General features: G+C 30.4%; 3 protein-coding genes and 1 long non-coding RNA gene across 4 annotated transcripts; all 4 read left to right on the top strand.

Moving 5' to 3' along the window:
- Positions 1-4,996: 4,996 nt before the first annotated feature.
- On the top strand, positions 4,997-5,634 carry LOC145014789 (protein FAR1-RELATED SEQUENCE 5-like). Its single transcript, XM_078973231.1, has 2 exons — positions 4,997-5,248; positions 5,386-5,634. The coding sequence occupies exons 1-2, from the start codon at positions 4,997-4,999 to the stop codon at positions 5,632-5,634; spliced, it is 501 nt and encodes a 166-aa protein (XP_078829357.1).
- A 48-nt stretch (positions 5,635-5,682) lies between these two features.
- LOC145014792 (protein FAR1-RELATED SEQUENCE 5-like) lies at positions 5,683-6,260 on the top strand. The gene is made up of 2 exons (XM_078973233.1): positions 5,683-5,955; positions 6,117-6,260. The coding sequence occupies exons 1-2, from the start codon at positions 5,683-5,685 to the stop codon at positions 6,258-6,260; spliced, it is 417 nt and encodes a 138-aa protein (XP_078829359.1).
- Positions 6,261-6,293: 33 nt separating this feature from the next.
- On the top strand, positions 6,294-6,728 carry LOC145014793 (uncharacterized). The gene has a single exon (XM_078973234.1). The coding sequence runs from the start codon at positions 6,294-6,296 to the stop codon at positions 6,726-6,728; it is 435 nt and encodes a 144-aa protein (XP_078829360.1).
- A 14,363-nt stretch (positions 6,729-21,091) lies between these two features.
- LOC145017661 (uncharacterized) lies at positions 21,092-23,264 on the top strand. Its single transcript, XR_013666608.1, has 2 exons — positions 21,092-21,860; positions 22,704-23,264. It is a non-coding gene; the product is annotated as an uncharacterized LOC145017661 (long non-coding RNA).
- Positions 23,265-23,277: the final 13 nt, after the last annotated feature.

Below are 23,277 nucleotides of genomic sequence, written 5' to 3' on the forward strand. Positions count from 1 at the left end.
GCTTATTAGCTTTGGTCTAGAAGGCCAAGTTTCAGTGAACTTTGTTTTATTATATATATATATATATATATATATATATATATATATATATATATATATATATATATATATATTAAAGAAATGAAAGTTAGGAACAGTAAAGTTCCTAACTTTTTGGCAGTTTTGGTCCTTTATTTATGGAGCTGTTTACAATTCCTTATTTTGTTGATTTTTTTAATTCTATCCATCTTTTTATATGGGTGGGGTACTCAATGTTTGTTGCGTGTCCTGGATACGTGTGTGTCAATTTGGTACCTGCCAACATACACACGTTTACTTCCCGATCCTTCCACCACCGCTCACTTTTATCTTGCATTCTCAATCAACCTTCTTCCTTTCATATCTGCTACTCCAAGTTCCATCCAAACACAGTTCCCTTCGTATCCTTTAAGCTAATATTTATTAAGCGCTTCCAGTTAGAGATATACGGAAACAATGGTAACCAAAATCTTCGCCCTGCATCTATGCAAGTGACAAACGAGCAACACCAGAGGAGAGCAATACCGAACCCCAAAATTCGAAATCGGAATCCAAAAAGGAAGAGAAGCCCAAAAAAATTTAGCATCTGTTCTTCAGATTTTCCTAAAATTTTCCCACAAATCAGGTATGTAATTATTAAGGATTTGTAATTACATCAAAAACCCATACATGCCTACTATCGGCTGGTATTGACCACAATATACATTGCTCTTTTTTAACCCTCATTTGTGTGTGGGCGTTTCCTTCAAACTCTTCTACATGTCTGTGTTTTATGTACTTTTAGTATATCTTCTTCATTTTTTCATCTTTTACATTGGAAGATAGAGGAGGATATCATAAACATTGGCATCACTGATGGTGGAGCTGAAAAAATTATGAATTGCACACCAACTGTTTGTTAATATGTCTCAGTGAATTTTAGTTAGTTGATTCCAAAATTGGTTCTTTCCTGTTTAACGAATCACTTTCAATTTGGCGAAATCAATTGAAATTCCCACTTTAAGTCCCAAGTTTCAAGATTTTGGCACAATCAATCATCATACTTTCAATTTCTTCCATTCAATTTATTTGTATGTGTTTGTTGTACCCCAAGTAAAGCAATTCATCACCAAAATTGGACTTCTATTATGTACATATTGTTGACTGTTTGGTCATATATGGTTATTTTTTGTTTGGTATGACACCTACAATAAGGCTTTTTTCTAATTTCTTTCGTTTTAACTCATCTATTCCCATAATGTAGTTGAAGTTAAAAAACTTGGAGAAGATATAAATGAGCTTACTAATTGAACAAAAAAATAAGACAGAAGCAAAAATGTACGTCGACGCCCAAAAACCTCTATGGGAAAAAAGAGCGTTATGCGTATAAAACTGCTATATTATGGCAACGTAGCCCTCCGAAACTGAAATGAGCATCATATGAAAAAGACAAGTTGACCCTTTTATCAAAATTATGAGAAACAGTTGTAGTCGGAGCTCGAAGATGAAGACTTCTTACTAAGGATCCCATTTTGAGGTTAATCAAGCAACGATTGCTCAAAGTTTGATTGATAGATCGAATATTTTAGCTTTAGACTAATCTTATATTTGTGATATACTTCAGGTGGAAATCAATCAGGTTCCTCTACCATACATTTTTGTAACACTAGAGCAATGTAGTCCATGGATTTTGTTGGAGCTATCTCCATGTTAGAAGTCAATTTCGGTGGATTCCATGTCCGATTATTAAACTTCACTTCTGTCATGCAGATTGTGAACCTCGACTGTTCATCGAACCTGAAAAAGAACTACAGGTTGGTACTTAGTATTTGAATTTTATGACATAAATTTGAATCACATTATATTTTTTGAAATAAGACAAAAAGAAATTAGGATGCTATAACAAAACAATAAATGAAACTATGCTACTATTTTTTACTACTAATTTATATTATTTCATAATTTTCATTTTTTTCTCGCATCGTGTTATTATTTTTTTTAACATTTTATGGATTTAACAGGTAAAACCGAACACATTGGTTGATGTGAAAGGTTGTACTCTAATTTATTAAGATGGAAAAGTGCATCTTCTGAAAATTGCAAAAGTTCCTGATAAGCATGTGAGTTGAATGCAGGAAAAAAATATTAGTTGATCAATACATGGTGTTAGTTATACTTTACAGCTACAATTTAACCATTTGCCAAACTACAATTTCATATGTATAAAGCATGATAGATCCTCTAGCCATTGTAATAAAATTTATACATTGATAAATTAGTCCAGTTACACTTAAAGTAATGAATATTAACAATGAATATTTCTTAATTTGTCCTGCGATGACATTGGTAGAATTTTTGTAGTCATATAAGTAGAAGAACACTATACATACTTCAACTACAAAACATGACAGTATTGGTATAAAAAAACTGGTACATGTAAATATATGAGTTTTTTACGTGATGTTGCTACTATATCCAATGTTTCTTTTTGACCAAATTAGCCAATTAATCACTAATATTTGCTTCCTTTTTTCGCAGGTTGTATGTTCTTTGTTAAGGAAGACAGAAGTAGATTTGTGATTGTTCAACAACTCTTGCATTGGTGAAATTCCACTTTCCAGATGCATTTTAATATTGTTTTTTTAGTTTTAAACTATTGGTGTAAATATAACAAAGTAATTAAGGGGAAAAAAATATATCATGACCCAACTTCATTTCAAATTAATTTTCAGTATTTGAAAACCCATTTTTAAGAGTTAATTTTAAAAAAATAGCAATGTCATTTATTTGTTTGTTATTGCATCATATCTTTATTTATTCAAACTATACAAACCAACTTTCCCTTCTTTTAGTATGGATGAGTGCTTTTTATTTATTTATTTATTTATATTTGTATACATTATATAAAAGTTAACTATAAGAATGATCATTTATGTCTCAATTTACTGTCACCACTGAGACCATTGGACTATTTTTGTAACCGTTTGGTAAAACAAAGACTACATGAACCATTTATATTGATGATGCATGACACAATCAAGGAAAATTAGATCCCTTTCCAACCAATGCAAAACATGGGTACCTTCTCTAGTTATTATTAATATATATATATATATATATATATATATATATATATATATATATATATATATATATATATATAGAACGCCTAAAAGGTTGAGAATGTGAGAACAATTATCAGCCAATCATTTTATTAGGGGATTTAAGTAAATTTGTATTTAGTCTATTTTTTAATTAATATAATACAATTAATAATCAATATATTATCCATTAATATTTTCCTATAATTAAGGGATATTCCATAGTTATCGTTCAATGAGATATTGAATTGAAGATACGATGTCCAGGGACCATTCGTGTATAGCAATCGAGTATAGCAATCGGATTTTCAGTCGAATGTTGTATATTGTTAATCATTTACGTTTGAAGATAACAACGCAGTATACCATTCGTGATTCAAATCAATATCGATGTTGGACTGTTTTGATTACAGTAGCGATGATACAGAAGATGATGATCAATATGGCGAAGAAGACGTCAACTGTAATGAATATGACGACGACGATTTCTATAAGTCTGATGATCAATTCGACGGAAGAAATCAAATCTCTGATTATGCTAGTGAAGGTAACTAATGAAAACAATGTCAATATCTTGTAATTACAGATCGTGTTTTTCAATATTTATTGAGTTTTTGTATATGTTGAATAAGACCGAGTACATATTTGTTTATGATTAGTCATATACGTTGCATGTATTAATTACGTAATGATGGTTTATATCACATATCGTTGTACAGGAGTCCCTCGGTGGTGATTTTTTCTTAAGTTTAATACAATGTTGATTAAGTTTTGATAATCATTGGTGATTATGCGTTAATACGACTCAAACATGTAAACAATTCAACTTTGGTTACTGTTTCACATACGTTTATTATGATTATAAAGTTCTTTAGTTTATGTATACGTAATTCATAGAAATTTATATTAGGTTTTGCATGTCGCATTATTGTTTTTTGTTGTCTTAAAAAACAGGTACAAATCGAACTGATTCTGAAGAGGAATCATTCAATAGTAATGTTGTTGACTCGCCTGGTGGGAAAACCAAGTTGTGGAAACCTATTGTTCCTAAAGATTTTATGCCAGATGTAGATGCTATATATCAATCATTAGAGGAGGCGATTGAAATGTATAAATTATATGCAGATAAAGCAGGTTTTGGTGTCAGGTTAAATACAGTAACGAGGTTTGGTGACAAAACCATTAAAAAAGGTATGTAGTGTGCAACAAAATGGGTAAAATGCCTAACAAATCAACTGACACTTTGGATCCTGAGGGGAGTGGAAGGAATAAACGAAACTCAAACTTCAAAATTACGGACTGCAAGGCATTGATAAAGTTTGAAAGGTTACATATGCAAACTAATGCTTGTAAAATATATGAGTTTGAAGAGAATCACAACCACCCCCTAGAGACTAAAGAAGAAAGACGGTATTCCAAACGTGCACGACGACTTAGTTATAAAGACAAGGAGTTTATAGTGCGTTCTTCAACATCTAACATTGGTGCAACAAAGGCACACAAGTTACAAGCTAGTTTGCAAGGAGGTTATGAAAACGTTGGCCCTAAAGCAATTGATTATAAAAATTTCAGAAGGAATGTGGGAAACATTATAGGTGACAAGGATGCACAGCTGGTTGTTGACAAAATGAACATGAGGAAAGATGAGTTTCATAATTACACATTTGAGTATAAATGTGTTGATAGTGTGTTAAACGCAATGTTTTGGGCGGATGAAACTGATAAGTTATATTACAAGGAGTTTGGAGATGTGATATCATTTGATGCTACATTCCGAACAAATAAGTATGCTCTTATACTCATTACACATTTTTTTTAAAGTATGAATATTGATGTTTTTTTGAATTCGTAATCAATATTGAATTTGTTTTTAATTACCTTTTTGATACCGGTATGGAATGATTTTTGTGCCGTTTACAACCATTGATAACCACAAACGTTTAATAAACATTGGGGCAGGTTTGTTAAGCAACGAGTCAATAGAATCTTATCGTTGGTTGCTTGAAGCTTTTTTGAAAGCACATGTGAAACACCCTCAATTAGTGTTAACAGACCAAGATCCAGCAATTCTACAGGCCGTTGAAGCAATATTTCCTAATTCTAATCATCGTTTATGTATGTGGCACATTATGAAAAAACTACAAGCCAAGGTGTGTATATTTTGGCCTAAGTTAGCACGCAACATTTTTATTCAACAATGATTTACACACTTTTACATATTTTTAATAACGATTAGCATACATATTGTTTATTCATAGTTAATCTAATAAATTTCTATTTTTTTTAGGTTTCAGCCGATTTTTTGAAAAACACTGATTTTCGCAAGCGTTTTACAAAGCTTGTATGGAATGTCTATATCGAGCCTGAAGTGTTTGAATCAAGGTGGAAACTGCTAATGAGAAAATTCAAACTACAGGACAAAAGATGGTTCAAAGACATGTACAGGGAACGAAAATTTTGGATTCCAGCCTATTTTAAAGACATGCCACTACACGGTCTGATGAAAACTACTTCAAGGTCTGAAAGCGTGAACTGATTTTTTAATAAATACTCTAACTCTGGTAATTTGCTTATCTATTTCATGATGAACTACGACACCGCAATTGGAAAGCAACGAAATGCTCAACATAAACTAGAACATGATACAAAAAATGCAAAGCATGAAATGACGCTTCCAAGTGGCTTACTAGAACATGCAGCTGCGGTTTACACAAAAAAGATTTTCTATGAGGTCAAAAAGGAAATATTTAAAGCAGCCTGGTACTGTTCTATCGACAGTGTTGAAAAGATTGATGGGTGGCAAGTTGTTATGATTACACAAACGGATAAGAGCAAACAGTTGAAGATAAAATGCAAGGTTATATTCATCGTTTAAATGCTTTTCATTAGTCATCATACAAGTATAATATCTAATTATTTTTAAATTACATATATTTTTTCATTATTATGCAATAACCACCAACTAATATGTTACTTCAATCAGTTACTAACATACATTATTTTTATTATACAATGTAGGTTGAACTAAAGTTGCCTGAAAAAGAAGTTAAATGTTCATGCAATCACTTCATACGTACTGGCATTTTGTGTCGTCATATTTTTGCTGTATTGAAAAACAACCATATTGAAGAGATTCCAGAGCAATATATTCTAAGAAGATAGAGAAGGGATGCAATTTCCAGCCATTTATTTGCCATGAAACATGTTGCCATGGAAATAGAAGATGACACCTTTAAACTTTTAACAGAGGCATACAACAATATTGAATACTGCTTGGATCATTTCAAAAGAAGCAAAGAGAAATTGTTGGAGTTTGTTGAAAAAACACGTACGTTGAAGCGGGCAGCAATGGAGTTTGCCAGTTCCAACCAAACATCATCTGATAACGATGAAGAAGAAATTATTCGGATGCTTGGAATACGCAGCATTCCTGATGAAATAAATATCCATCCACCTGCATCTATACGTACCAAAGGTAGTGGAACTAAGAAAAGAATGGTTAGTGCTATTGAGAAAGCCGTTGCAGCTGCAAAGAAAAAAACCAGAATGTGCACAGGTTGCAATCAATATGTTAACCATAATTGGAGGACTTGCAAAGTAAGACTTGCACGAGAGTCAAAAGCAGCTTAAAATTGCCCAGTCATTTTCCCATTAGATTTTACTTTTCTATTACACTTATGAATACGAATATGTTTCTATGATTTAGTAGGTTATGTTATCTTAAACCACTTTCATTACTTTTAACGTTTTTATTTTATTCATAGATGAATAATAGCAATGCCAAATTTGGTAATGCTAACAGATTAATGACAATATCTGGTATTTAAACCTCTTTTATTAGATTAAAACAGTTCGCACTTACAATAGATATACTTGTGCTTTTTTGAAATTATAAAACCATCAATCATTATATACTATAGTCATATACAATCCAAGCAATATTCATAGTTTATTGTATGATGTTAGTAGTATATCTTAATACCAAATGTTTGTACGATTAACTTTTAAAATAGCTATACATCATATATTGATTTACGTTTGCGTTTGGGTAAATTTTAGTCATAAGTTTAACCATGGTTGACTTTTTAACCCTAAGTGTAGTCAATAATGAATAACATCATAAATACATTAATTATTTTCAACATATTGATGATATGAACATTGTTAAATACTATTCTGTTTAAGATAAAACAATTTGCATTTAAATTAAAATATGTTAGGAATACTTCAAGTAAGTGTTTATGTTATTATTCAATATTTAAATAACAACATACTTTATGATATAAACTCACCAACAATCATTATATAATATAGATATGTTCACTTTAACTATTAAAAATTCTGATTGTATGTTCATAGTAAAATAGCATATTAACAAATGTTTGTTAGTTATAATCATTACTGAATATACAGTAAAACTATACCATCAATGTTAATCATCATTTTCTAAGATAACTTAATTATTCAAATGTTAATGTAAAAATATAAATACTAAAATATCACTAGTCCATCACTAAAATTAGCAAACCAAAAGTAAGTATGTAGGTTGAACTAAAGTATAATATGTTAGGAATACTTCAAGTAAGTGTTTATGCTATTATTCAATATTTAAATAACAACCTACTTTAAGATATAAACCCACCAACAATCATTATATAATATAGATATGTTCACTTTAACTATTAAAAACTCTGATTGTATATTCATAGTAAAATAGCATATTGATAAATGTTTGTTAGTTAGAATCATTACTGAATATACAGTAAAACTATACCATCAATGTTAATCATCATTTTCTAAGATAACTTAATTATTCAAATGTTAATGTAAAAATATAAATACTAAAATATCACTAGTCCATTACCAAAATTAGCAAACCAAAAGTAAGTATTGTACGTACAGCAACCCAAGTTAACATCCTTAGCATACAAAAGCATTGTTTTTAATCCATCCAAAAGAAACCATTAAAGTCATAACTAAAATTACTTTTTTAAAACAATTAACTTAAAACATCCAATCTCCTGTGAATTTCTTCCTTTGCAATGGCCAACATTTGAGAACGTTGTTTTGAAGGAATCTTGTGGAATTCATCAACCTTTTGCAGCACATAATCCTTTTGCATATTATATTCATGAGTGAGTATTTTGTATAAATACTTTGTCCTCAGTTTAACAAGTTGATCATCTTGTTCAGAAGACTCGTTCTTGAATCCAGCTTTAAACTCATTCATACTTCCCCCATATATGTTTCCATGTGACGCATCGTAAATACACCACAATCAATGCCGTTGTTTATTGTTCTCCAAGGCATTTCCAGTCTATGTGGCATCACATGTGAAAACATCTCAGCTTTTGGATGATTCTGAGATTTTAAGTAATCAACTATGTACTCTTTCTGAAAATGTAAAAAAAAACATTGTCAACACATATTAAATTTTATTAAGTATGTAAAGTAATTTTTATTAATCACTTACAATGATTTGGGACAACTGACCATATCTCTCACCATCAGGATCATCAACTTTGCTGTTGTCAACGATTACAAACTCTGGTTGTTGTAGATTGATCACAAAAAGGAAAATGTGGAAGGAACGGATGATTGGTAGGAAAAGTTGCAACGTTTATTAATTACAATTGTATTCACTTTATTTAATATTCATATTTGATCAATGATAAATACACATGTAAGTAAACTGTGGAGATATATCTCTTACGAATCCAACAAAACGTAGGCTTGCGTCCATATCTTCAATAGAAAGCACCAAATTCTCAATGAATTTATCTTTACGTTGACTTTCTGTTAAACCACTTTCTAGATACGAATTCTGTGATCGATTTTTAAAAACTCATTAACTTCTTTATATGTTTGTATTTAAAAAATAATATAATCAACATTGAACAATATTAACTTATACCGTCACATCTGTCTTGCAATAAACTCTCAGGGGCGATTCAGGTGCACGCTTACTTTCATCAAGATTCAACATTTGACTCCAACAATCAATGACATGGCCAAATAGTTCACATGTTGGAAAAAAACTTTCCATATGAAACCTCTGTGCAGAAAACCCATCCAGAGTGTGGAAAACTATATCATTGCAATAGACGTGAATAATTAATACTATTTTTAATGAGCAAACAATAAAATTAAGTAATTTTAAAAATATTTTAAATGCAACTTACTTTGGATCTCCCTGGAGAGAGAATATCCATTCTGCTACACGTTTTTCCTGCCGTGGAACTCCTTTGATGATATCAACAGCCCGTATAACGTAAGGAGATTTCAGATATTCGGATTTCATGCGAGGCCTGTAACCTCTTCTACTAACCCAATGTTCATCTTTGTTGAATGGTACTACAGACAAAGGAATTGGCATTTCCATTTTAGATGGTGGTGTATTCTTAAAAGATTTTGTTCCAGATCTATTCGCGAAATTTGCATATTCCTGTGACATTTGAATACTACATTTTGCTAACGGGGAGTTGTCAAACTGTTTGTTAGTTGTAGCTAGAATCAGCGTACGTTCAATTTCAGCCTCGTTATCATACCACCATTGAGATTGTTCTGGTTCCTCTGATGCAGAAACTTCAGTAAACAAATCATTTACTTTGTTTTTCCATTCTTTGACCAACTGATTATCAGGATATTTCTTGACAGCATCATTTATTTTGTCTTCCAACACTTTCTTTTGCTACAATATCATGTCGTACATCTCCTTTATTGTTGAAACAGTTGTCTAAATAGGTCACCACAATAGAATTATGTTACAAACCAAATAAAAATATTAATATGTCAGTTAGTATTAATTAATACTGTAGAAACTCATTATTCAAATGTGAATAGGTAGTTAACTATCTCCATGATTTCCCTACGAAAAGCAACACAATATTAGTTGTTGTACTAATAACTTATTATTTAGTTATGATTATATTATATTACTACCTTACACCTTACATCTCCTGCATCATTTCCCTATCAATAATTTATAAATGTAATTAATTTATACTATACCAAATAAACAAATAATAAATTTCATATGCATTGTTCAATACAATAAAATATTACCTGAACTTTTTCTTGCCCTACATTACCAGTTCCCGATGCTTCATTGATGAATTGAAATGGATCTTGCAATTCACCCATACCTAGACCAATTGTCCTACACTCTACTCTTTCTCGCTCACGTAGTTTATCAACACTCCAACAACATATTACTGGTCTGCATTGTACAATCTTCATTGAATCGCATCGAACACTTTCTACGTATAGCAACTACAACAAAGACAAATAAAAAATGTTTTACTTAAATACACTTTAATGAATCTGCACACATAAGGCTACAAATATTGAATGACAGTTTAATTTAAAACAAATTTTACCAGCAGTAATATAATTGGCCCAACATAGAATCCTTTTTTGCTGTTTGGATTCCACGCACTTTTTGTCTCCTTAAGGCAATCAAAAACATATCCACACCAATCAATGTCACTTAGATCCAGATCTTTCGTCACTTTTGATAACATCGACAGGTCACACGTGCCCATGCTCATCGACTGACCTAGTGTATTACACAACAGGACAAAGATGTTTACTTTAAACATTAAATCCGCATGTGTTGACTGCATAATAACTTGTTGAACTGCCATTGGTCTAATATTATCTTCATCTTCGAATTGTTTTCTCCAAACAGTTATCGTGTCATCTGTGACTTCTCTATAAGGCATAGACTTTATTGTAACATGTCCTAGAGGCAGACCCAACATTTCGTGAATAACTTGCCGATTGATTGGTATCTCTCCATGATGAAGTTTGAGTACCATCCTATCTGCGTTAAAATTCCTTACAATATAATGCCCCATAATTGATGCACACCCATCAACTTTCATCTTCAACAAATGCCCCAGACCAATAGAAGAAATATAAGCTTCCTGTTCCTTGCTAAGGTTATGCATACAACTGTACAAAACATTTGGAGATGTCCGTACTTGTATTCGCTTAGCTTCTTCTGCACCACTTGCTACAACTTTAGGATGTTTTCTTGGCTTCAACACATTTCCTTCTTTATTCCTTTGTCTTTTAAATTTCTTCACATTTTCTTTGTCATCATCTTTGAATGAAGTATGATGCCTTCTCTTTTTCCTTGTTACCACAGTTATGTCAGCCTCAAAATCAGAGTCTTCATCTTCGTCAAGGTTCTTGACAGTAACATTATCTTTTCCTGTTAAGACAAATTTAACACAATAAATGATTATAAATAAATTACCATACCAATGCTATAGTAAATTTATTAAAGAAAATAACACTACCTGAAAATGAGTTTATAACAATAACTTCATCACCTTTTGTTTTACATCTATCAAAACGGATTTTTGTTCTCAATTCATTTTCCCTATTTAGTCCACTATCTTCTGTCAAGTCATAACTTTCAATGAAACCTGTCAATAATTAGACAACATAATCATCACTGAAGATACTTTAATATATAAGTTACATTTCATGAAATCATCATTCATACCTTTTTTTCTGTATATTTTTTTTAGCTTTAGAGAACCTTGAATTTCCTCCATCAACCTTCTTCACATTGACTTTGGGTTTCCTGTTTTTTTCTATTAATAAATACAAAACAAACAAGTTATTAAAACTAACTACAACATCAAACTCTAAATAAATTTATTTCTAAACAAGTACATTACTTGAATCTGAGCTCAAAACTACAACTTTAAGATCCCTTCGCATTGAATGAGCTGGTGTGCGATTAACACGTTCCCCCACACCTGTCCAAAAAATAAGACACATAATCACTATAGATTCAAATTGATATTTAAAATTTTAAATTTCATATAATCATCATCACCACCAGTTTGATTTTTAGTTTTCTTCTTAGGTGTTGAAAACTTCTTCTGTCCTTCTCTTCTAATATGAGGTTGTACTAGTTCGTTTCCTTCATTGTCTGCATCTTCAATATCAATAAGCAATGGATTGGATTCTTCATTAGTGAATTTGCTGAATGTCGTCTTTAGTAATATCATCTCGCTTTTCTTTCTACCTAATAATAGTATTAATATACCTTAATCATTTATAACTCAGAATTGAAACATTAACAACTCAAATAATCATCCATTATACATTCTACATTAAACACATACCCAAAAAACAGAGGAATGTTTACAATAATCATCAATAAACAAAAAGTGTAGTTAACTTACTAACGTAAAACAGTTGGGACTCATACATCATTATTCTTAACATACAAAACATAGTCAACAAAGTACATATTCACAAATGACTATGTCTTTAACAATATACAAATCATACAACCAACATCAAGGAATAATAATAGAAAAAGTACTTATGTCTCAAAAACAATCGGATTCTACAAGTAATCAGTAGTACTAAATGACATTTATACCCTTCGTTATTATTTTTCTAATAAAAGCCATTCACAATCGAATACTAACATCAATGACTCCTCTTCTCCCCAAAATCAGAGTAATGTTTACAACAATCATCAACAAACAAACAGTGCAATTAACTTACCCACATAAAACAGTTTGCACTCCTACATCATTAATCTTTACATACAAAATCATGTACAGGATCAAAACCACATACATACTCAATAAAGTACCCATTCACAACTGAATATCACTTTAACTATATTCAAAACATACAACCAACAACAAGGATTAATACTATAAAAGTACTTTTGTCGCACAATTGGATTTTACAAGTAATCATTATTAATGAATGACATTCTCACAATTCGCTATTATTTGTCAACTAAAAAACATTCACAGTCGAATACTAACATCAATTACTCTTCCTGTGCTACTTATGATGTAAAAAAAAGCCCTAATTTTTAGGTTTACGTAACCTTATTTCAGTTCAAAGTAGTCGACTACGATTACACATGTATATTCATTCTATAACTATCAAACACAATCATAAACTGTTGATTTTTAAGCACATTCAAAATCACAATACCGTAAATTCGGAACTCACCTATAATTACCATTTTCATTTTAACAATCAAATACACCAACGTGTTATTTGTGAAACAAAACATTTAAAACAACATTCATCAGAGATGAAGAATAACTACAGTCATAATCGACGATATAAAGAAAAAACGAATCACCCAACTTCTAGGGTTTTAAGAATCGTCAAATGTACACATTATAAAAACCTAAACACACTAATACACACGTTTTCCAGTCAATCGACATTCAATAAAGATTAGAAAACTTACTTCTTCCACTTCGATTGATCAACGACGACATTCCTCCACCTACGACGCTTCACAAAGTTCAGAATGCAAAATAACTCTTCCCGAATGAACTATATTACTCGAATGTGGTATAATCGTTTATCTGTGACGCTATTTTTCTTTCAAGATATGATCGAATCATCCAAAACATTAGAAGTTAACTGTGATTACTAAAACATAGGAACGGTTTCTTTTAATTTTCAAACTTACCCGATATATTCAAATTGGATAACATCATAAAATTACTTGAATACCCTTTTATATTTTTTTTAATTAAAAAAACAATTAAATTCATTTATTAATTTCTTTATATTAATTAACAATGAGATCCTTAGATTATAAATATTTAATGTACCAGATTTGTTCTCGCGTTCTCAACCTTTTAAGCGTTCTCATTTGATCATTTCCCTATATATATTAAAGATATGAATCTTACGAATAGTAAATTTGGAAGTTTTTTGGCAACTTTGCTCTTCATTCTTTAGTCATTTTGACACTTTTGATCCTTACAATCAATATTTTAACATTTTTTATGAACTTTTTAATATTTAAAGTTTGGCCACAAAACTTCAACAGCTTGACAACTTTGATCCCTTTTCTAAAAAGTTGTTAATTCTTACCCTTTTAATTCTTTAACCATTTTAGCACTTCTGGTCCTTGCAGTCAAAACTTTTATATTTTTTTCAGAAAAACATTAAAAGAATGGTCCGGAGCAAAGCCCGAGCTTTTCATCCTTCCACTTTCTTACGTCTGTCATATTTATCGATTCAGAAACAACATTGAAAGCTTCTGGCCTTGCGTAGCGGGGGTAACCTTTCTAGTTATTATTATTATTATTATTATTATTATTATTATTATTATTATTATTATTTTAAATGTCTATTTCTAACTGTTCAAATGTATAAAGGTTAAAAGTTTGGATAATGAAACATGTCGAAAGTATTTCGTTGTTTATAATAATTCTAAATCGTTCTTTACATACATAAATTATTATTTCAATTGAATGAGTTTTCTATTTATATTTAAAACAAAAAAAACATTTATAATGTTTGAGTTAAATGGACGTTGTAATCTAATCCGACCCAATTAAACCATTTAAAAAACAAACGTGTGATGATGAGAAGTTATTGTAAACTAGATGTAGAACCTGTGTATTATACGAATTTATTAAAATTAGAAGTTTGATATAAAGTTATAAACATTATATATTTTTAAACTAATACTTTTGTATAAATACAAATAATATAATAAATAAGGTAACTAATTCAATATCTTCTAGCTAAGAGATTTGAAATAGGAAGGAAAAAAAATATGGTAGAGCATTTATTCTGAATTTAATAAACTCTTAGTAAAATGTGAATTTTTAATTTAAGAAAACAAAAAATATAAAATAATAATAATAATAATAAGTAGAGAAAAAATAATTAAGAAATCTTAGAAAATAATATATGTCAAATTCAATAAAAACATGACATTTAACAAAAATAATTTTTATTTATTAGGTTAGATGTGATTTATCATATGTTCATTTCTTTTAGTTTGTGTAAGTGTATTTTAATAATACATAGAACTCCATATGAAACGTTAAAATTGTGAAACCAAGTTGAAACCTTACCGAATCAAACTATAACCAAATTAAACCCATTTTTGTAAAAAATAAATAAAGAAAGCTTGTTTGATTAAGAAATTAGAATTCATGAATTCTTAAACTTATGATTCAAATTACATAATACAAATTGGTAATATATGTTTGGTAATATTAAAGTAGGGCGTGTGAAGTAGGAAGGGCGGGTAGAAACAATAAATTTGATTTTGTTGGTACTTGTACTTGATTCGTGGATTTCGGAACAACAGTCGGACACATGGTCTTCTTAAATGCTTATTATCTTCAATGTAAATAAAATAATATAAATAAACCTTAGGCCTTGTTTGGCTCGTATAATGTTTTTGAACGGTCTTGAATTGGAATCTAATTTAATATTATGTTTGGTTAGCAGTAAATAGAATTTGAATTCAATGTTATATTTTGTTTGGTTGGCGGAAAATGGAATTTGTATAGTGTAAAATGACAGAACTACTATTTTTGATTTTTGCTTACTTTTACTTTTTTTTATAATTATATGTAAAAATATATTATATAAATTATAAAAATAGTAAACGGTGGTGGTGGCGGCGGCGATGGTGGCAGAGTGACGGTGGTGGTGATGGTGGTAATGTGTGGTGGTGATGAAGGTGGAGGTGGTGGTAGTAGTGACATCACTAATGTTAATCGTAGAGACAGTGGTGGTTGTGGCGGTAGGTGTTAGTGGCGGCGGCGGTGGTGTTGGTGGGTGCAGGTAGTGGCGACGGTGGTGGTGGCAATAGAGGTGATGGTGGTGATGATAGAGTTAGTAGTAACTATGGTAGTGGTAGGGTTGTGGTGTAGGTGGTAAGTTATGGGTAGTGGTGGTGGTGACAGTGGTGATAGTAATGGTGTCAACGATGGTGATGGTGGTAACAGAAGCGGTGGGTGGTGGTGTAGAAGGTGGTGGCAGTGGCGATGTTATTAGTGAGGATGGTTGGTGGTGGTGGGTCGGTGGGTGGGTGGCGGAGGTGGTGGTGGTGGGTAGTGGTGGCGAAGGTTGTGGTGGAGGTGGTCGCAAGTAGTGATAGAGGTTTTTCATTTAATGTTAAAAATGAAAAGGGTAATATGGTAATATTCACCACTCTCACTTGAAGGAATTTGAATTTCCTCATCTTTTAGATGGAATTTATTTTCCCTCAGTGGAAGGAAAGTTGGACATATTTAGGAATCCAATTCATTCCCAAAACTTGAACCAAACATAGGAAAGTGATGGAATTAAATTCAAATTCCTTCCGATTCCAACAGATTCCAGCGAACCAAACGACCCCTTATTCTATAATTTTACCTCCATGTTACTTGTAAGTAGGGATCAACATCGGAATTAGGTATTCGTTTTCAGAACCAAAACCGCCTCGAAACTATTGGTTCTGGAATTTGAACCCCCTTAAATAGTTCCGGTTCTGGTTGTTATATTGAACGAACCACACAATAATAATGTGTGTTATGTATATTTATATTAAAATATTACAACAATATCTCCTATAATAATAAAGAGATAATACACAATAATACATTTTAATATAATTCTAGATTATTATCTAATATCCACCCTTAAGCGAATCGGTGGTGGACCAAGACGAAGCATGGCACGAAAATGTTCAAAATGCAGACGTGGAAGACTTTTGGTGAATATATCTGCCACCTGAAGCTTGGTAGAAATGAACTCGGTGTAAAGTTTACCAGAAGCCCAAGTTCCCTAACAAAATGATAGTCCAGGTTAATGTGTTTGACCCGTTTGTGAGAATTGGGATACTGAGTCATGAACATGGCACTTTTATTATCACATAACAGTGTAGGCCGATCTGGAGGAAGAGCATGAAGTTCAAGAAAGAGGTGAATGATCCAAACTATTTCAGCTGTTGTGTTTGCCATAGCCCGATACTCTGACTCACAACTTGATCGGGAAACAGTAGGTTGTTTCTTGGCACTCCAAGATATGAGATTTCCACCAAGAAAATTGAATAGTCATAAGTAGAGTGACGAGTTTCAAGATAGTGTGCCCAATCAGCATTAGAGTAACCCAAAATGGTATTTGTTTGTATATGGCGAAAGTAGAGACCAAAGGAAACCGTACCTTTAAGATATCTCAAAATGCGTTTAACAGATTGAATATGAGCAGTGGTGGGAGCATGAAGTTACTGACTTGCTTGACTGACAGCATAAAAGAGATCAGGCCTTGTAATAGTTAAGTACTGGAGAGCTCCAACTAACAACCGATAGAGAGTGGGATTAGAAAACAAGGGACCATTTGAAGAAAAAATCTTCTTGGCAGCCAAAGGAGTTGGCATGAGCTTAGAGTCAATTAAACAAGCACGGGTGAGAATATCAGTAGCATATTTAGCCTGACTTAAGAACATAAGAACAAGCCATTAGCAATGTAAGTGTTTTTGTGCAACGCATGGGCATTCGCGTAGTATTCTTATAAAAAAAACATTTTTACTTGCACCATATGCATTTGAAACCACCACGGATTTTTAGTTTCTTTCTAATAATTAGTATAAATTTGTTAATAATGTTTAATTAATACAATAACTAAATTATAATCATAAATTAGCTAAACTACGATATTAAAATATCATATTTTACTTCTATTTATAAAATTATGAATTTAACCTTTTAAAATATTATAGTTATTAGTTTAAATATGTTGTCATATGTGAGTAATTATCATTTTAAAGTCATAATTTTGTATAATTTATGATTTTATGTAAAATAGTTCAATTATTAATTTCAAAATAATGTTAAACGGTTCATTTTAAAGTCATGATTTTTGTATAATTTATGATTTTATGCAAAGTAGTTAAATTATTAATTTCAAAAATAATGTTAAACGGTTAACTAAAATTAAAATTTTAGTTAAACTTGAAAAAAAATCGAGAAACTATTTTATAAATAGTTAAAATTTATAAATTATAGTGATAAACCTTAATTACATTCCCAAATTAAAAAAAAAAACCATGAAACTATTTTTTATAATCATGAAGAATTTTCAAATAAATAGTTTAAAAGTAACTTACAATAAGAATAATTAAAAGTAATATTATATAAAAAAAAATTATAATGTTATCTTAAAAACATTTTTTTTTATTTTAAATAATTACAATAAAATAAAACAATAATATTCATGATATAAATTTTAAAAAAGTTAAGTTTCTAAAATCAAATTAAAATAATTAAGAGTTTTCAAATATATTATTATAAATGACTCACAACAACAATAGTTAAAAGTAACATTATATACAAAAATTATATTGTTACTTTTAAAAACAACAATGTTTGATGTTTTAAATAATTTCAATAATAGAAATTAAAATCTTAAGCAAAGAAACTTTTTAAATCAATTAATCATAACAAATATAAATAATATTAATCAGTATATTATATTTAATTTTGTTCATGAGTAACCTGTAGGTAGAAGTCATTGAGACAATTGAAATTATATAATTTTAAAAGATGTCTACAATATTATACTAGCCGTCTACCCGCGCAAAGCGGCAGACGGCGAATAATTTGATCTATTTAGAGTTAAAACCATTTTGCGTTCACTTCAAGAAATGAATATTAAATGACATCTATTTTTCAAGAGCATTACCATACCATATTAAGGGGGTGTTTAGCTAAGTTTTTTTTTTAAAACAACTTATTATGTTCCACATCACTATAAGTTAAAAAAGCGTTTGGATTAAAATAAATTATTCCGGTGGGGAACCTCTAATACATTTTTTTTTATAAGTTACCCTACACTTACTTATTAACTTATAAGCTAATAAACTAATAAGCAATAAGTTTTTTTTTTGCCAAACACCCCCTAAATGGTTATTACTTCCATTTATACATACCCAAACCACTTGTACTGTTTATCGTCATTTTTTTTTCGTTTTCCTTAATTCCTTTATTAATTTAATGTCCTACTGAGTAAAATGCTAAAATATATAAATAATAGTTTATAAAAATAAACCATTAGAATATCAGGTGTTGTGATTCAAAAGTCGATAAATAGGCCTTTGAGAAGGCCAAAATACTCAGGTGTCAACTTGTTCATTGTGATTTTAAACCAAGTTTGGTCACAAATTAAAACATTTTCAACAATGGTGTGTAATTCAAGGATTCATATTCATTTAGGTTCTCGAAACCTTAAAACATTGAACAAAATCTATATAGAACCTTATAATAAGGACAATAATCACCGTAATCAGGAAGTCCATGTGATGAAACTTGATATTATAAGGGCCAATGATGAAAAATGTTTAATTTTTAGACTAAACAAGATGAAAAATATACAAACTACCTTAATCATATCAAATCTTGTATTTAACCGTTCTTTATTGCAAAAGTAAGATGCCAAAATATACAAACTAATGATAATACAATGCTCTAACTGACCCTCTTGGTTGAGTTCTTTAAATCTGCAAAGCCAGCACATTAAAGAAACATAGTAAAAACCTTTTTAGGAACAAACCTGATATAATAAAGCCTTCACCCAATATATTTATAAGATAAAAATACAAAAAGTTAAAAATGATGAAATCAATTACAAGTAAGGATTAAAATAAAAACTTGTTAAGAAAAAGCCATCTGCAAGAGGGATATTTGAATCAACATGTATTTTCTGATGGTTTCAAATTTTGAATTATCCGAAATTCAGGGAAGGAGATAGGATTTGTTGAGAAATATAAGGATTCAAAACACATGTTAAAATTTAATATTATTTTATTGATGGCTACTTATACTATTAGCTTAATGATTTGAACGTCTTAAAAAAATATTATTATTATATTCAATCTATTTTTAGAAATAGTGGGATTTCTTTTATAAGATAGTAAAGATAATGCAAAATAAAAACTGTTTATATCAACTTATTATAAGATTTATTATGTAACAGTTAACACGTACGTCATTGAAATATTAAAAAATATATATTTGTAAAGATTCCAAATTTATTATTGTATTCCGCGCAACACATAAAGATTCGCTTAGTATATGAATAACAGATGAACTTTAACAAAGTTTATGATAAATGTGTTATTTATATATGAATATAAGTTGTGAAAAGAGCTGATATACATTTGATTTATATGTGAATATAACATGTAACGAGAGCGGATGTAAATTTCTAAAAAAATTATTATATGTTATATTCATATATGATTTAAATTGTAAAAAAAATAATAATAAACATACGTTTTATTCATAAGTAGATAACGAATGTACTGTAATAAAAATTTGATGCATTTTTATTCATAAATGAATAACCAAAGCTGAAACTATATAAAAAAATATTTTATCTTTAAACGATATTAATATGGACGTTTATTAACAGAGAATAAAAAATAATGAATTTTGATATATTTAAAATAGTTTTTCGATAAAAATAGTTCTTATATATATAAAAATATGATGTTTATGTATATATTAAGATAAAGATTAATATAGTTTAAGATAATATATTTGGTTGGAAAACACATCTATATTTATTTCTCATTTCCACCGGTACGATTGATGATTTTGTGTCAAAAATAAATGATTGGTTTTGAATGATTCCCACATTCACAATATTTTTTAGTATTTCGTATGAATATGCGTGTTATTTAGACTTGTTTAAAATATATTTGTTTGATTTTTGTCCGTCTTTGGTCCAAATTGATTCGATTTGGACCAAAGTAAATCATAGTTTTATTGACAAAAGTTAATAAAATTGATGTAACCAGGTGACCTGCATTTGTAATCGGAACCGCCGGTTCCAAAAACTTAAAAATTGCCTTGATCGGTTCTGGTTCCCGTTCTAACTTTCTAAAATATGTCGGTTCCGGTTCTATTTCTCACTAAATGAGGCGGGTAGCGCTAAAAAGTAGTAAATTATAGCCACGATGGTTTCCATTTAATAGTTCCAACAAACAATATAATATGCATCTGAAATAATGTTATATGGTACGATGTCTATTTGATAATATTAATAGATGCACTAAAAGACGATTTTTTAGGTTTGGTGGTTGTGCGTTTTTATTGAACTCAACGTGCTCATAGCATAACAAAAACATGCTTCCAAATTATATATATTTCATTCTTAGATCCACACCTTCATTTTCTATCTTTCGTATATTTTACTCTTTTATTTATTTATTTATTTATTTATTTATTTTATTTATAGTAGTGAGTTTCAAAAAAAGAAAAAAATACACTTATATTTTGTCTTTTACCTAAAAGATGTTGGAAATTTTAGAGGTAAATATGATAAGTTGGATAAATTTCTTTCTATCTCGTATTGGTGGGAACCGGGGATGAAACCAAATGTGGGTTTACAAAGGCTATTATCTTGATAACCTTCTTAAGGTTTTAATAGATCAAGAGATGGGTCAAGCCCATATGCATGTCGTGCCTAGCCGATGCACTAATGCATGATTTAGGTGAACGACATATCTATCATTGATGACCTTTTATTTTTAGTAGGTTTGGGACCGGTCGAGTTGGATCGAATCAGATTTACAAATTTCACGTCGGGACGATGGGATTATGCCACAATTCCCGTCATAATATTTTGGAAAACCCATAAAAACGTGTTGTTTGGAGAACAAGGAGTAGCCCTAGGGCCTCTAGGGGCCAAACACCTCTCTCTCTCTCTCTCTCTCTCTCTCTCTCTCTCTCTCTCTCTCTCTCTCTCTCTCTCTCTCTCTCTCTCTCTCTCTCTCTCTCTCTCTCTCCGAGTATCACTTTGTGTTTATTCCTCTTCCATAGTTATTGGAACGAATAATAAACTACATAAAATTCTGGTTGTTTTCGCTCAAGCTTATAGCAGTAGAGCGACATAAAAATCTTTAAGGACAAGAAGTTCTTCAGTGTAGTCGTTCACCGGTCCAAGATCTGCCACTTCGAGGTTGGTTTTACTTTGTTGTTTCATCTTTTAATTCCTTTCGATACCAAGACATTCTGCTTCTACCCCTTTCTCATAATCATATCTGATCGTGAATTAATGATCGATTTTTGGTTTCTAGACGAAACTCTGTAATTGAATTAAAAATTGAATTTATTATATCGCGACATCTCAATGTTTAATCCTCAATATTAATCATTAGTTGTTTGCTTTTGTGAAAATGTTTTGGATATTTAATTATAAATGTTATTTATCCACTGTTTGTCTATCAATACTAAATAATCCGTTATTAGTTCGTATATTAATTATCAGATTGTTTAAATATAAAGTCTTAAATTAAAAAAAAAAACATTTTAATTTTTTCTTTTAGAAAAACCATTGTTATTTTTTTATTTAAACTATTATTTACAACAAATTTCAACGAAATTGATGGAAAAAGTAACTAGTTTAGTTCATCATAATCCAAAGTAAAAGTCATCCATAAATACACGAAAGTAAGTACGTTTCTACTTTGAACATCCACAACATTAAGAACCTAATCTGTGATGATTCATCTAAATCAATAAAAGTAGGTATTCCTTGTAGTAATTGGTACATGGTTCTTAAGTTTGATTCTTACATTGTTATTTATTGCATTTATGTACCTTCGATTTGATAATGTCTCGCAAGCAAAGCCTTAACAATTGCATATGCCCAGGGGCGGATGCATGAATTAGTAGTAGGGGTTGCACAAAAATTTTTTTTTTTGGTCAAACATAATATAAACTATCTAATACAATTTTTTTTTCTGATTAAACATTATATAATAACTATCTATTATAATTTAAATTTGTCCTCTTCGTGCAGACATCTTTTGAAACCGCTCCATTACTTTTTCATCCTCAACTTTCGTAAGTACTTCCGTCTCAACATTACAAAGCAATGCGTCGTTCAAAAATTCATCGCCAATTTTGTTACGCAAGTCTGTCTTCAAGAGCTTAAACTTTGAAAAACATCTTTCTACACTTGCGGCCGCTACGGGTAATATTAAAGCCAACTTTAAAAGCTTATAAACCAAAGGATAAGACCGATGCTTCCCTGTACTAACCATCAAACGAGAAAGGTCGGAAATTCCTTTCAAACTAGTGAAACGCTCATCTTTGATGCAAGAGTGATAAAATATCTCAAGTTGCCCTTCGAGGTCTATCATATCTGAATCATCAAAGTCATACTGGTATAACTTACCTAACTTCAATAACTTTGATTTGTCAAATTGTGCAAATGAATCACAAGGGCTCAAAGCACCCATGTATTCTAGTAATTGGGTGCTTGTTTCACTAAATCGATCCCGATATTCTGTAAGTTGCATATCTATCACTGTGTTGAAGATTTCAACCTCAAAATGAAACCTATTAGTCTTTGTAGTCCTACGGTTTCTCGC

This window comes from Lactuca saligna, chromosome 9 (genome assembly GCF_052625555.1).
Source record: "Lactuca saligna cultivar CGN05327 chromosome 9, ASM5262555v1, whole genome shotgun sequence".
NCBI lineage: Eukaryota > Viridiplantae > Streptophyta > Magnoliopsida > Asterales > Asteraceae > Lactuca > Lactuca saligna.